We start from the raw sequence: 13,669 nt of genomic DNA, 5'->3' as shown, positions 1-13,669 counted from the left end.
TGTTCAGATAGAACTAATTTAAGTAAATTCCAGTTGGTTGCTTGAGGGGGCGTGTCTGTCGTTGATCTTCACATTCATTTCCCATATCCGATGATTTCTCCTGCTCAGTAAAATCCAAAGGACAAGGAAGAACAACACTTTCATCAATTTTCAATCTTTTTTTTCTGTTCCTATTAGTCCTCAGATTGGCATTTTGCATTTGTTTATGGGTCCTACCCCATACCCTCTTCCCCATTCTGGTGAAGTTGTTTTCTTTTTATTCCTCTCTTTCAATTTTCCTTGTTTCTGCTTCCTCTTGTTGCCAAAATCAGATTCAGAGATCATGTTCATTGGTATGATATGCAATTCATTGAAAGAGAATCTTCATTGATGTAATGTAGGATCTGACAAGGAACTATTGTCCCTTGTTTCTTTTCCATCCTCACATTCTATCTTGCTTTATCAGCTTTTACATTATTTCTTGTAACATTTGAGACCATTTCATGGGGGTCACGTGTGCACTGTAACCCAAGTTTGAATTTTTTTTTTACCTTGAATAATGTTGGTGCAGTAATGGTGGAAAAAAATGGTGTGCAAACGTAACTTCTATTTGGGGTGAAAATCTCTGGCTTAATGCTTTTGTTTTATGGTTTTTCACTTTTTCTAGAAACAGCTTTTGTAAAAATTTGATGGCATTTGGTTCTGAAAATGGTTTCAGTTTTTCCCCCCTTCCTCTCTCCCTCTCTCTCTCTCTCTCTCCATATCATTGCATGGGACCATAAATTTGAAAAATTTTTGGTACCGAGTCAAATGTCACCTTCTAAGGAGCTAGTTGGTGTTTTCCTTTTTAACAGGAATAGGGCATTAATAGCTTGTGTTGGAAATGGTTGTCCTTGATTAATGTCTAGCATCCAAATTCAGGAGTAAGATTCTGTCAATCTTGAGAGGATTTGAGATTAAGGTACAATTGAAGGAGTTTTATGTGTTTGGAGAGATGGGGGAGAATTGACTTTGAGTTTCTCAGAGGCTCCGCTTGTAATCTCTTGAAGCGGAGCTTCTCTGAGATACACAAAGAAGCAAGATGATAGAGCAATTCATCAATTTCATTGTTCGCCCTCCCAGGTATTACTTTCTGTTTTACTGGTTGGTGGCTTAGCACTAGTTTATTTGCATCCTAAGTTCGAAAAGTGGCTAGCTTTTCAGTTCTGTTTGTTATTTCAATTGTGTGTTGAAGCTAGTAAATTCTTCTTTTCATTTGATTGACATTTGTTTTACTCTGTATTGTGTTCAACTGAACTTGCCTCAACCATCTTGGCAAAGCTATACTAGACAATTTTTACCATCGGCTTAAATTATTACTTCTTCTGATTTTTATATAAATATTTTTTGCTTGTATTCAACTAATGCAAATACATACTAATTGCCCCTGCACCCAATGCTCAACCCGCGGTTATCTTTTTTCAAGCCAACTGAGTTACAGTTTCAGTGTATCTATTTTGTCAAATATACAGGGCTGAGTATGATCCAGATGAGTACCTATGGGAAAAAGAATTCACCCTTGCAGGAAAAACATACCAAAGGCAGGATTTGGAGGCAAGTATGGACATGTTATATAATTACTATTGTAAATATTACTTTATGATTATTACTATTTACAAGAGCTTGTTGAAAACTAGATTATCTTCCTTGTTTTTAAACTGTGCAGCTCAAAAATTCCAGAGGCTACACCTTGCAGTGTAGTCATTATCTCCCTTCACCTTTCCCTGAAGATATTTCTCTTCCTTGTGTTATTTATTGCCATGGAAATAGGTAATTCAATTTTTATGGATACTGCTATCGCTGCATAAAACAGATTCTATATGTCCTGAAGTACAATCATAACTATCATTTTCTCGCATTTTTTCAGAATGACAAGCCCATTCTATTCTTCTCTCTTTAATATTTATGTGTATGTACAATGATACAGTGGATGTAGGGCAGATGCCAATGAAGCTGCTGTTGTTCTTCTTCCATCAAATATTACTGTTTTTACTCTTGACTTCTCGGGGTCAGGCTTATCTGATGGAGACCATGTTAGCCTCGGTTGGCATGAAGTAAGATTCCTCTTTTTGCATATCTTTAGTTTCCAACATTACTATTAGGATAGGATTTATGATTAAGATAAATCTTAATCATATCTTATATTTTCTGATCGTACATATCATTTATTTCTGGTTATTATGCCTGTATTGATCTGTATAATTAGCTTATCAAATCACGATTCTGTTTCTGTGATTATGTCTTTTATGAAATTAAGAATCAACATATTTATAAACTTGCATGCTTATTTGTGTAATTTTCCTTGAAGTTTTCTCAACTTTTATGTTTCCTGTGACAGAAAGACGACCTCAAGATGGTGGTGTCGCATTTAAGAAGCAACAAGCAAGTATCTCGTATTGGTCTCTGGGGACGATCAATGGGTGCTGTTACAAGGTATTACATCATCTGACCAGTTTTTTTTTTATTTTTATTTTTTATGATTTTAGTAAGAATTTCTTTCTATATATTTGTACATAATCAAAAAAAGAAACCAAATACTCCTCAAGATAGCTCTAGACCTAAGACTTAGATGCTGGTTGTATCTCCCTCTGTTCCATATATGTGTAATTACAAGCCACATATATATGAAAATCTCTAGTGTAATTGATTCTCACTTTGCTTTGACATGGTGTAGCCTTCTTTATGGAGCTGAAGACCCTTCTATTGCTGGAATGGTGTTGGATAGTGCCTTTTCAAACTTATATAATCTGATGATGGAGCTTGCTGATGTCTATAAAATTCGACTTCCAAAGTTCACTGTACACATCTCTCTCTCTCCCCCTGTGTGTGTGTGTCCAAAGTTCACGCTACAAGTGTGTGTGTGTGTGTGCAGACATAACCATTTCTTTAGTTTGGGTAAATGTCATTGTCCGACCAAATCTAGAAAGGGAGCAGTTGTTGGAGATGGGCCCAACAAGGCCCAAGTTTGGGGGGTCTATTCAAGGAAAAAGAAAAAGAAAAGCAAAGGAATAGGTGGTTATGTTTCAGTTAGGGAATGAGAGTGTATAGAAAAGAGGTGTAACTAATTATAGGGAAATTAATTTTTGAATCTTTCGGATATCAAAGTTCAGTTACATAGATTACACAACACTATTGAGTTTGGTCAAAAACCAAATCTTTAAAAATCTGGTTAATCAACAGGTCTTTTTTAATAACTTTGTCTTCCTCGACTCCTCTTTACCGGATTAAGAGTTATGTAGTCCACTCTCCTTACTAGTGCCTGTAAAGGTCTTCTTTGCACATGAACAAACCACCTTAAACGATTTTTAAGTCATCTTTTCCTCTAAAGGCTCTGGATTTATGTTGTTGACAAATTCAATAAAGAATTTTTTCTTGAATCTTTCTTTTTGCTGTATAATTTGGCTTAGAACCCATCAGCTTGCATAGAAAATTTTTTACCTGATTCTATAGACATTAGCAAGGCTTTTCAGATTTACATTTTTTTATTGGCCAATTTGATCCATTATCATCATAAATTTTGGTTAAAATTTGAAAAGCAATCCTAAAGAATGAAGTTATTCTTTGTTAAGATTAGCTTTAAATAAGATTGTATTCAGGATTTAGGGTTCCTTACCTTTTAGGGTTTTTATTTGGATTTTTGTAATTATGAAATTTAGGGATTTATTAACTATGACATTTTCTTGGCTTTAATTATGACATAATAATGATATCCTCACATTTTTTTTAATAATAAAGCTGATTGATATAATTATTGAGAAAAATGCCTTTTGTTTGAAGTAACAAATGAATACCATATTTTACAGTTTTGCTTATGTATTTGTGCAGTAGAACCTGTAGGTTTTATATTTTTTTTAAATGCGTATTGATTGATAGAGTTAGGTTTTATATCTTGCTTCGTTGAATGGGCTGGGGATCTATGAAGTGGTAAAGTCTTTCATCTTAGAGCTGTCACCTGTTTTCTTGTCACAGTTGACATTGTATAATTTGCGTTTATGTTTATTGAAATTTTGTTTTGGCTTTTCCTATCATTTTTTAATGCCGACATGCAAAGTGGATCTAAGATCAATACCCGTTAAACGTGAATTGTTTTCTTTCTAGAGTGTCATTTTATGAGCATTTCTAGTTTTGATTAAACTGACATTTTGCTGATATCAACCACAATTAGGTTAAAATGGCTGTACAATATATGCGTCGGGTTATTGAGAAGAAGGCAAAGTTTGATATTATGGACCTGAACTGTTTGTTGGTATGGATTCATTCTGCAGTTTTTTTAATGAAGAATGGTGAAATTTTTCTTTATTTGTTTCACTTTGGAAATTGTAGTATTATTGATGGAAACTTAACTTGTATATTTTCACCTTAAAGTCTTATAACATGTTTGGATTCACTTATTTATAAGGGAAAATTTGCAATTTTTTTCTTTGAAGAATCTCTAAGGAATATTTTGATTATAAGCTATTTTGAACACAAAATAGGCTAATTAAAACAATTTAGTTGCATTTATTTTCTGGATAAACAAGTAGTTAGGTATAGTTACTTCATCTCCATGACTATGCTAATGCTTTAAAAGCTTACAGGTTGCACCGAAGACATACATTCCTGTTTTATTTGGACATGGTAATGATGACCAATTCATTCAACCTCACCACTCTGATCTCATCTCTGAGTCATATGCGGTATTATTTCAAATCATTGAACAAATATTTTTAGAGCAGTATGCAGTTTGGCACTCTTTTAACAGACAAAATATGACTTGGTCTCTGAATTTGTAGGGAGATAAAAATATCATAAAATTTGATGGTGATCATAACTCCGCTCGGCCACAGTTCTTTATGGATTCAGTTTCCATTTTCTTCTACAATGTCCTTCGCCCTCCTCACATTCCTAGACCTCGTAAGGTTGAGCATTATATTGAATTTGGTGGTTTAAAATTTGGTTCTACTGTGAATGAGGTAATTAGCATTTAGAGTTACGTCTTAGTTTGCTCTCTTAAGTATATTTATCCGCATGACAATTGCTACCATTCTATATTGATGATTCCACTAAAATGCCGTCTGTGTATGCTGGGGTACAAGAAATACACCTGAATTTATACTTGCTGCCTAGAATGCAGTTTGTCAACTCAAAACAATTATACATCACCAAGCTTCAAGTAACAGTAACAAATTAAAAAATTGGAAAAGCAAAAGAGAAGAGAGATATAGGATCATCTAGTCTCAACTTCCTAAAACCTCAATAAATTTAAGATGTTAACTTTCATTTCACCTTTTGGAAATATTAGCATAAAATATTATGTAGGTATATATTGTTATTCAATTCACATTGTTTTGTGGGTGTTATTTGAATAATAAATCATGGATTTGCTCTTGCTTGCATTCTAGAACCTGTTATATAAGATACTCGCTAGTCTCCAGTCTGTAACTACTGATGCTCCAAGTTCATCTTATGCTCCTCCAAGCATTTCAAATTCAGTCACAGCATCAGTTAGTGAGAGTTCGAAAGTTGCTCCAGTACGTAGGATGGCTCTTTCCGTCTGTTCGTGTTATTTTGTCTCAATCCTGTGTTAATTCATTAATTGCTTCTAATGCAGGAGTCCATGATTAGCCAGGAATCAATGAATGGCTATAGTGGACCTGGCTGTGATGAGCCTGCAGATGTGAAGGTGATTTTATCAAGTACCTTCTCTGAAATTAAGAAATTGTTCAAGCGTTTTTTTATATCTACATCTCACTATTGGAAGCAAATTACCAGCTTATGGCACCTTTAATCTGGGTTGCTTTTAATACTTGAATGCACTATCCGTACAAGCGATATTTATCTTTTTGACTGTATAATTTTTTATTTTTTATTTACTTAAAATGGTTTATCCCATAAACCAGCCTATGCCAACCTGCTTCAGGTTAAAACATGTTGCCCAGCTGGTCTTGACACAATATTTATTAAAATCTTTAGTCCACATAAGTAGTTTTTTTCAGTAACTATTTGCTATCAACTGTATATTCGCTTTAGTGGTTTAAAAAGTCAGTGCGTAGATCTTAGCTCACTTTTTATTTCTCCTGAAATTGACTTTAATGATTCAACAGGATGAGCATAATGGCCTGACTGAAGATTATTACTCATATACTAGCTCAACCAGAGAAAGCTGGGGAAGATGTTCTTCTTTAGGACTCACTGATGAAGAATCCTATCCAGATTTCAGGGGTGATGATAATGGTTCTGAGGTCTCTCTCTCTCTCAGAACACACTTGCATGCATGTGCACTGCACATATTGTCAAATCTATTAATTAGTTGAGGGCATAAAAATGGTTTGGAAGTGACATGCAATACTTATGCGATAGTAACTTGTCTGCTAGTTTATATCATGGTGCTGTGCTATCTTTGCTTCTCATCCTTATCTGTAGTAGACTACTATATTTTCTAGTAATTCATTTATTGACATGGTTGTTATGTGCTTCATGTGTATCTAATATTGAAATTCTCTTAAGGTATTTGCAACACCCCGAGGAAGTATGAAAGAAATATCAGCAGACCCAAAAGAAGACGGAAAGAAGAAGAAAGCTGTAAGATTAACAAAGAAGCTTAAATCTGAAAAAATTGACAAGTGGCAGTCCCTCACTCGACGCCTGCGACTTTGCATCTTAAGGGGATCTGCTCATCGGAGACAAAAGTCCTCTTGACGTGTCCTAACTGCTATTGTGTTATATAGTTCCTCTAACCATTTGTTTTCATAACATCAATGTAAGAGACTGCTATTTTTAGGCAGCTCATGAAACTCAACTTGTTTGTAGGTCTACTATTTGATTCTCTATTGGGAATATTCAACATGTACTTAGGTGCAGAATATTGGTTTCTCTTTCTGGCTCCTCTTTCACTACTTGTTTACTGTTATGAATGAGACTTTTCAGTTTTTGCCATCTAATCTTGCAATATCAACATTGGGGGCTTACTATGCTTCTTGTGTTGGGTGATGGTTGGCATTGAACATTTTGAAAGAACTTTTATGGAACTTATTTGGACTTGTGAAATTATCTTTTTGACTGTTCTATGATCTGTTTTCTTATTTTAATAAATTTTATGGAAAAGTTTATTAGAATAATATGTTTTTATTGAATAGGTGTTTAACTACATAATTTATCCAAATGTGGTCTTGATACAAAATACTTCATGTTCGGGTGATAGAATGGAATTATAACTTAGAATTTTAATGTTAATACAATCAGAATTAAAATCATTTAAAGTTACAAATATTATGTTTGGGTGGTAAATTATCAGTTTGACTCTATTCAACGTGTACGTTATTTAAGTTAATTTGATGATATTAATGTCCGAATTCACATGGACATTGCATTAGTAAGTATACCTAGCAGTCACTGTTGACAAAACTAGCTTTTTTTTCCACCATTTGCTGCCCCCTGCTTCTATCTTCGGGTTCTCTAATGTTATAATTTTCATATGCCTTTGATACGAGAAACTATTGTGCATATTTAGGAAATCAACAACAGATATTTGACAAGAAAAAATAAACAGATATATTATTGCATAGTGCAAAATTTTAAGTAATTAATTAATAAATAGTTTAGATGGTCTGTAAACAAAATCTATGCATATGTTTTTCCTTTAATATGGTCTGCCATAGGATATTCCTTGTATTTCTTCTTCTGCTAACTTTAAATAAAAATTTTTGGTTCTATTTAATTATTAATTTAAAATTTTAAAATAATATCAATTACTACATTTTTAATTATACCCTTATCTCTCGCTAATTCTTAAACATTATACACTTATCATAATTAAAAGAAATAATATATGTGTCATTAATTTTTTTTTAAAATAATATAAATAAGAATATTAATTATAATTCTTAATTTATGTGCTATTTTTTAAAATAGACAAATAAATTTGGAAGTATCATTCACGATGTGGTTTATAGTAACTTCTACACAATATCAGTTCAGTGGGTGGTACTATCTCACGTCCAAATATAGTTGCGTCTTTGGACATTACATTATTACATTGAGAACAAAAAATGGCCCAAAATTAGAATTTGTTAGAAAAATGGAAGAATGTTGAAGAGATTTCCTTCATTCTTGATATTAAAAACTCATAGATGTTCCAAAAACAACTAGGGAGAAAGAAGGCCAAAGAATATTCGATTTAGACCGCAGAACTAATATGCATTTTGTTTGACAAATTAGGCACCTTGCACCCAGCTCCACACGTGGCGTCTGCCGATTTTCATACATAACTAGTGGAATGCTGTGTTTATTCATTGTAACCATATAGTCTTGTTATTAATTTTTTTTTCTTGAAATAAGACATCATCTGTATAAATTTACAATGCACACTTCTAGATAAACATAAACTTGTACATATCTTGAAGTTTCGTCATTAGCACAATCAAATCAATCACAACTAAGGTCAATTTTCTTTCTGATAAAACTTGAGTACAATACCATAAGTAATGTTAGTAATATTCTCGGACTAAAATTAGTGTTTCACCTAATAAAAATTGTCATTAAAGATCAACACATCATTATTAAAAGTCAATACACATTACTGATATAAAACTTTAATTAGGATTAGAGAACACTAATAGTATTTATATTACTGTACCTAAATTTTGTTTTTTTTTATCTTATCTGTTAAAATATACCCCAACGCTAGACCACTCACAGCACTAAACCTGTCCCTAGACATCCGCATAATTCCTTTGGCTAGTCAAGAGATTATGTATAACCCCATAAGCCTTTTAGAGTCACCTTGATGAATAAGTTTATGGAGCAGATGACAAGATTCTTTCTATTAACCCAATTCAAACTAAGTTCCCTAAAAGTAATTAAAGGTTGGATATTTAGTCAAGTATTGAACATTTGAACTGAAAACTAAGAACATTGGGAAACTATGAAGATCAGGTTCCTTCATCTATTCAAGGAATACATATAACACAGAAACTAAGCTTAGAAGGATGATAGAATGAGTCCTACTACACAACCTACATATTACACCAAATCACAGATTGTTGCCACCAACCTTCTCCAATTCCTCACCATTTCTGGTAGATATACCCAAAGAAGGATCAAATTGATCATGGCTAAGGAAAACAGAGTTTGGCTGCTGGTATGATGACATGCTTGACTCCAGTATCTGATGCGGAAGCACCATGTCAGGTTTAGAATACGCTCCCTCCATGCTTACTCGTTGCTTCTTGGTTGATCTCTCCCCTTTAGGACTGTCAGCAGGGGAACCAACATGGCAACCAGAATCTGGTGTCATTGGTTCATGATGGGATGAAAAAGATTCAATTGAAAGACTCTTTGCTGGGGCACGCTCTTTAGCAGCTTTTTCTGGGTCAGGGGTTGCCGGGTCAGTCTTATTATCAGGTTCCTGGCACACATCCCCTGAATCCAAGGCTGCAACACCAGTGCCAGGTGCCTCTGAAAGAACACCACTTAGCCGCTGTTGCTCTTCAATTATTTTTTTCAGATATTTACCCTGGGCTTCTATCCGTAATTGTAGCTGTCTCTGCACCTGTTTCACATTACAATATAAGTTATTTGTCTGTTCTTCCTTCTCTTGATTCAAAGTATAAGGAGAGTGCATGTTCTATTTGTATTTATAAACATTTGAGTGAAATTTCAAAGCAGTGAATAAACATAAAGTTCAAACCCCATAAAATGCATTATGCAATATGGCTTGGAGTTGGACCACTAGAGCAAAGGTTATTAACACTATCAAGCTTTTCAATTGGTATCAAGCTATTCACATGATTAAATGTAATAAAAATCATAAAAATTTACAAACAGCTGACATTGGTCAGTCATTAGATCAGTTCAACTACGAGAATATACCTCCAATTGTTCATGTAGTCGCTTCTGTACCTCCATTTGAAGCTTTAGTGCTTCAGTAATCTGCATCCCACTGCAGACAGATAAACCCACAAGTAATAGTCATTCATACCATCAGAACTCATCAAACAGTCAAGATCGTTTGATAAAAAAAAAAAGTTACATTTTTTCATCCCAAGTAAAAGTTTCAAGGTGTTGACTGTTGAACACAAAAATAGACAATTTTCTATTGTTGTTAAGACTTGTAAATTTGACTCCAGGATGTAAAAGCATAGATGGTTAGCCAATGTGCTTTAGTATCCCAAATAAATAAAAAATTGCGCATAAGCTTCCATCAATTTGTATAAGTTTGACAACCCAAAAGAAAACAAAGAGGCAGAAATACTCACGATGAACCATCAAGATTGGAAAGCATATCCCCTGTTTCTTTCTTGTCAGCTTTTTTCCCTTCTATAATCAATTTTAAAAGTTACACTCAAAGGGAGAATCAAAGCAAAATGAAAGTTTAATGGACTAGAAACAAGAAACCATTTTCCTCAATATCATATCATATACAATATACATGAACAATTTAAACAATGAAATCAGGTAGACATACCATCAGATGAGGAGTCTGGTAGGTATTTTGCTAGTCTGTATTTCTGCATGCAACAGAAAAATAGAATGGATTAAGATTTATGAACGAGAATAATGGACATCATGCTAAGAGACCATTTTAAGGGTACATTACCTGTAAATGGCTTTTGACATGGTAAATGGTCAAACCTTGTACACCCATAACTCTGAGGACACCTTTGGGTGTGGCACCTAGGAAAGAGGACAGTTAGAGATTTAAAACACTTTCATAAGGAATGTTAATCATACATAGAAGCTTGAATACTCCCCAGTCAACAATAAGATATCTAGTCAACACAAGTATTAGACATCTGATCAACAACATATACAACCAATTCTTCAAACTTTACGTTTTACAGTATCTCATTAATTTTCATATAAAGAAAATTCTCATTTGATCTTCCAATGAATCATTGGATAGTCATATCATCATCATGCCCATTTGATACCATTTTGCGCAAAACTAATTACTGATGCACATACACATACATGGAAGAGGGAGAGAGAGATTACTAATACTTGAAAAATCACAAGTGACGCAACATTTTACCAGCTAACTCCAGTAACAAGTGTAAATTGATGAGATATAGAAGTAGACACTTCTATTTTATTATCTGCTACACAACCTAGATTTCTCATTTTACTGAACAAAGTCACTTTTTAAGTTCAGGTGGGAGAACAAGAAAGAAACATTTCCAGATTTGTGTTAACCAAAAACATAGGGGAAATACTCACGATCTGGCCCACCAAGTTGAGCCACAGCATCAACAAAGCGTTCATGTAGCTCATGTGTCCACCGTAAACGTTGTTTTGAGGTGAGATTAGAATTGTTGGTGAGACTGTTTCCTTCATTGCCGTGATCCATTGTGCTGTTTCCACAATCTATGTGCTGACCATGAACTAATGAATTACTTCGAATTAAACTAGGAACACTCTTCGAATGATACATTTGTCATTTATCTGACAGTAAACAAAATAAAAGTGAATATAATATAATATGGAAATTAATACTAACAGCTCAAACTTAACCGCATACTGGGAGTAGGTAAAGAAACGGGGGAAGAATCAGACATGTGAACAGACACGTGAATCTATTGATTCTACAAGATAGGAATACCATTAATAACAATTAAAATTTTCCTAGTTCAAAAACTGTATAGAGTATCCATTTCTATAAGCATTACAAAATTAACTACTCTGATCCCAATCCCTAATATGAATCAGTTCAACTCACATTTGGTTCAATCATGAATATACATCATAAAAGTCTCCCTAAACCTTCTGATTGCTATTAAAAAAATTTACTCAATGAATCATTTAGTACTCTCAACAAAAATCATAACAAAAATACTCCCAGACATCCAATGGATTATTTTATCAAAATTTAATAGAATTTCCATTCATTTTCTTTAAAGAAGCCTCTTGCTTTCTTTCTTCATTTCTTTCCTCAGGTGAGTTTCTAGTAGAAACTCAAGCCTCATGGAAAAGGTAAACTCTTTCCAAGTCTGCATAACCTAAAACAAGTAATTTTTTAGCCTCTCTAAATCATTCTATAACTAAGTAAAGTTTTCTTGGGTTTTTATTTGATGAAAGCACTCTATAGTGCGGCTTTGCAGAATATATACTAATATTGCTAAAACTGGAGAACACATAAAAAGAGAACCCAACACAATTTGAGGAAATCATTCTTTCCCTAGCATATGTTAAAAACCCCCCACACCCCACCCAGACCCAACCAAAAATGCTGGAGTAAAATATTAGAAATTTTTTCCTTAAACTCAGAAAGTCACAAAAATATCTATCATTCTTGTAAGAAGAGAATTAAAAATTTAATATAACTATTGCTGCTTACAGAAGAATACATAAACCCAGTAACCTCAGCGAATTGAGAATGTGTCAAAAGTTGACTAATTTTCATCATGTTAATACCTCTAAATATCATCAGGTAACACCCTCAAAATTGATGCTTCAACTCTTCACACATAGAAGATAACAGCCATAGAACTCACCATGGCTAAAACAATTCTAAAAAACCAACCAATTAACATTTTTTCCCCTAAAAAACTAAAAAACACTAATTGTGTTCTGGCCCCACATGAAGAAGAACCAAACAACTCTCCGATGATGACAAAAGGCTGAAAATTTCACACTTTTCAGACCAACCCTGAGAGAAATGTCCAATTTCCAAGCAGCAAGCACAAAACTTTACAAGTATGGGCAATAGAAAAATTGAAGTCAAAGGTTAAAAACACAAACTTGAAGCTGAAACAGAGAAAGTAGCATCATTGAGATGAAGCTAAAAGCAAAGAAGCCAAAAGGGTCACCAAAAATATCAAAACACAAAGGAAAGAGAACACAGAAGCACCAACTTCAGACACACAAACAGGTAGAGAGAGAGAGAGTGAGTGAAGCATAGGAATAAAGAGATAGAGTGATTGAAAGCTGAAATTGAAAGGAAAAACCAATAGAAAGAAGAAGAGAACTACGTACTCAGATCTACGAAATCCAAAGCATACAAAATTTCGCCCCCTCCTATTTCGGAGCTGTGTAGTGCTGTGCTCTGCCTCCTCTCTGTCTCTGTCTCTGTCTCTTTCTCTCTCTTCCTATACAGTGATACCCTCCAATGAAATTAATCCTCTTTTTTTCTTTTTAAATTTATTTGGACTGCCATGTTAAATTATTAAATTAATTAATCTTCCGATGAAATGGAACAAAACAAAACCAAATGCCCCGCTGTTTCTATCTCTAAACAATCTTTCTCACTCTAAATAATAGTAAGACGCACAAGTAACATACAAAACATAAATGTTTTTTCATTACCAAGCAGGAAGATATTTTTACATGTTTCTTTTATATTTGAAAACAATGTATAATATTAAATTTAAATTATTTAAATAATAATATTAAAATATGATAAAAAATTGTACATCCTAAAATTTTATTCTTGAATAATAATATATTGATATATTAGTATTAGAATAAATTTTATTATATCTTAGCATCAAAATAAATAATATAAAAAGTATTAAGTATGCTTTTAATTTTTTTTCTTTCTAAAAGATAGATATATTTATTAGAGACAATTTTATTTAATTGAGTAAAATTATTATAAATGACAAAACTCTTCTTCTAAATATTTAACACAAATATTAATATTAAATTTGAGACCACAATAATTTTTATTAGTTAA

At 33.3% G+C, this 13,669-nt stretch overlaps 2 protein-coding genes across 12 annotated transcripts; one reads left to right on the top strand and one right to left on the bottom strand.

Moving 5' to 3' along the window:
- LOC113871133 lies at positions 1 to 6,920 on the top strand. Of its 7 annotated transcripts, XM_027507975.1 has the most exons (15): positions 1 to 239; positions 834 to 902; positions 974 to 1,101; positions 1,491 to 1,572; positions 1,685 to 1,788; positions 1,946 to 2,072; positions 2,357 to 2,451; positions 2,693 to 2,816; positions 4,184 to 4,264; positions 4,596 to 4,694; positions 4,791 to 4,970; positions 5,400 to 5,528; positions 5,612 to 5,680; positions 6,102 to 6,239; positions 6,505 to 6,920. In XM_027507975.1, the coding sequence occupies exons 3-15, from the start codon at positions 1,061 to 1,063 to the stop codon at positions 6,694 to 6,696; spliced, it is 1,461 nt and encodes a 486-aa protein (XP_027363776.1). In that variant the 5' UTR covers positions 1 to 239; positions 834 to 902; positions 974 to 1,060; the 3' UTR covers positions 6,697 to 6,920. The 7 variants fall into 7 exon arrangements, with proteins under 7 accessions (XP_027363776.1, XP_027363785.1, XP_027363794.1 ...); XM_027507984.1 differs by lacking the exon at positions 834 to 902; XM_027507993.1 differs by having other exon boundaries at positions 834 to 1,101; positions 5,400 to 5,501.
- Positions 6,921 to 8,764: 1,844 nt separating this feature from the next.
- Positions 8,765 to 13,245, bottom strand: LOC113869319 (myb family transcription factor PHL7-like). 5 transcript variants are annotated; one of them, XM_027505602.1, is made up of 8 exons: positions 12,970 to 13,087; positions 12,409 to 12,493; positions 11,215 to 11,379; positions 10,595 to 10,671; positions 10,463 to 10,505; positions 10,254 to 10,314; positions 9,868 to 9,937; positions 8,766 to 9,547 (listed from the first exon to the last, which is right to left on the bottom strand). In XM_027505602.1, the coding sequence occupies exons 2-8, from the start codon at positions 12,419 to 12,421 to the stop codon at positions 9,029 to 9,031; spliced, it is 948 nt and encodes a 315-aa protein (XP_027361403.1). In that variant the 5' UTR covers positions 12,422 to 12,493; positions 12,970 to 13,087; the 3' UTR covers positions 8,766 to 9,028. The 5 variants fall into 5 exon arrangements, with proteins under 5 accessions (XP_027361397.1, XP_027361403.1, XP_027361390.1 ...); XM_027505589.1 differs by having other exon boundaries at positions 8,770 to 9,547; positions 11,215 to 11,439; XM_027505596.1 differs by lacking the exon at positions 12,409 to 12,493 and having other exon boundaries at positions 8,765 to 9,547; positions 10,254 to 10,311; positions 11,215 to 11,439; positions 12,970 to 13,096.
- Between the last annotated feature and the right edge of the window lie 424 nt (positions 13,246 to 13,669).

This window comes from Abrus precatorius, unplaced genomic scaffold, assembly GCF_003935025.1.
Source record: "Abrus precatorius isolate BTA unplaced genomic scaffold, Abrus_2018 Scaffold10, whole genome shotgun sequence".
In the NCBI taxonomy this organism is placed as follows: Eukaryota; Viridiplantae; Streptophyta; class Magnoliopsida; order Fabales; family Fabaceae; genus Abrus; species Abrus precatorius.
The sequence above is the reverse complement of the archived record's forward strand: the minus strand, read 5'-3'. Positions and strand labels throughout refer to the sequence as shown.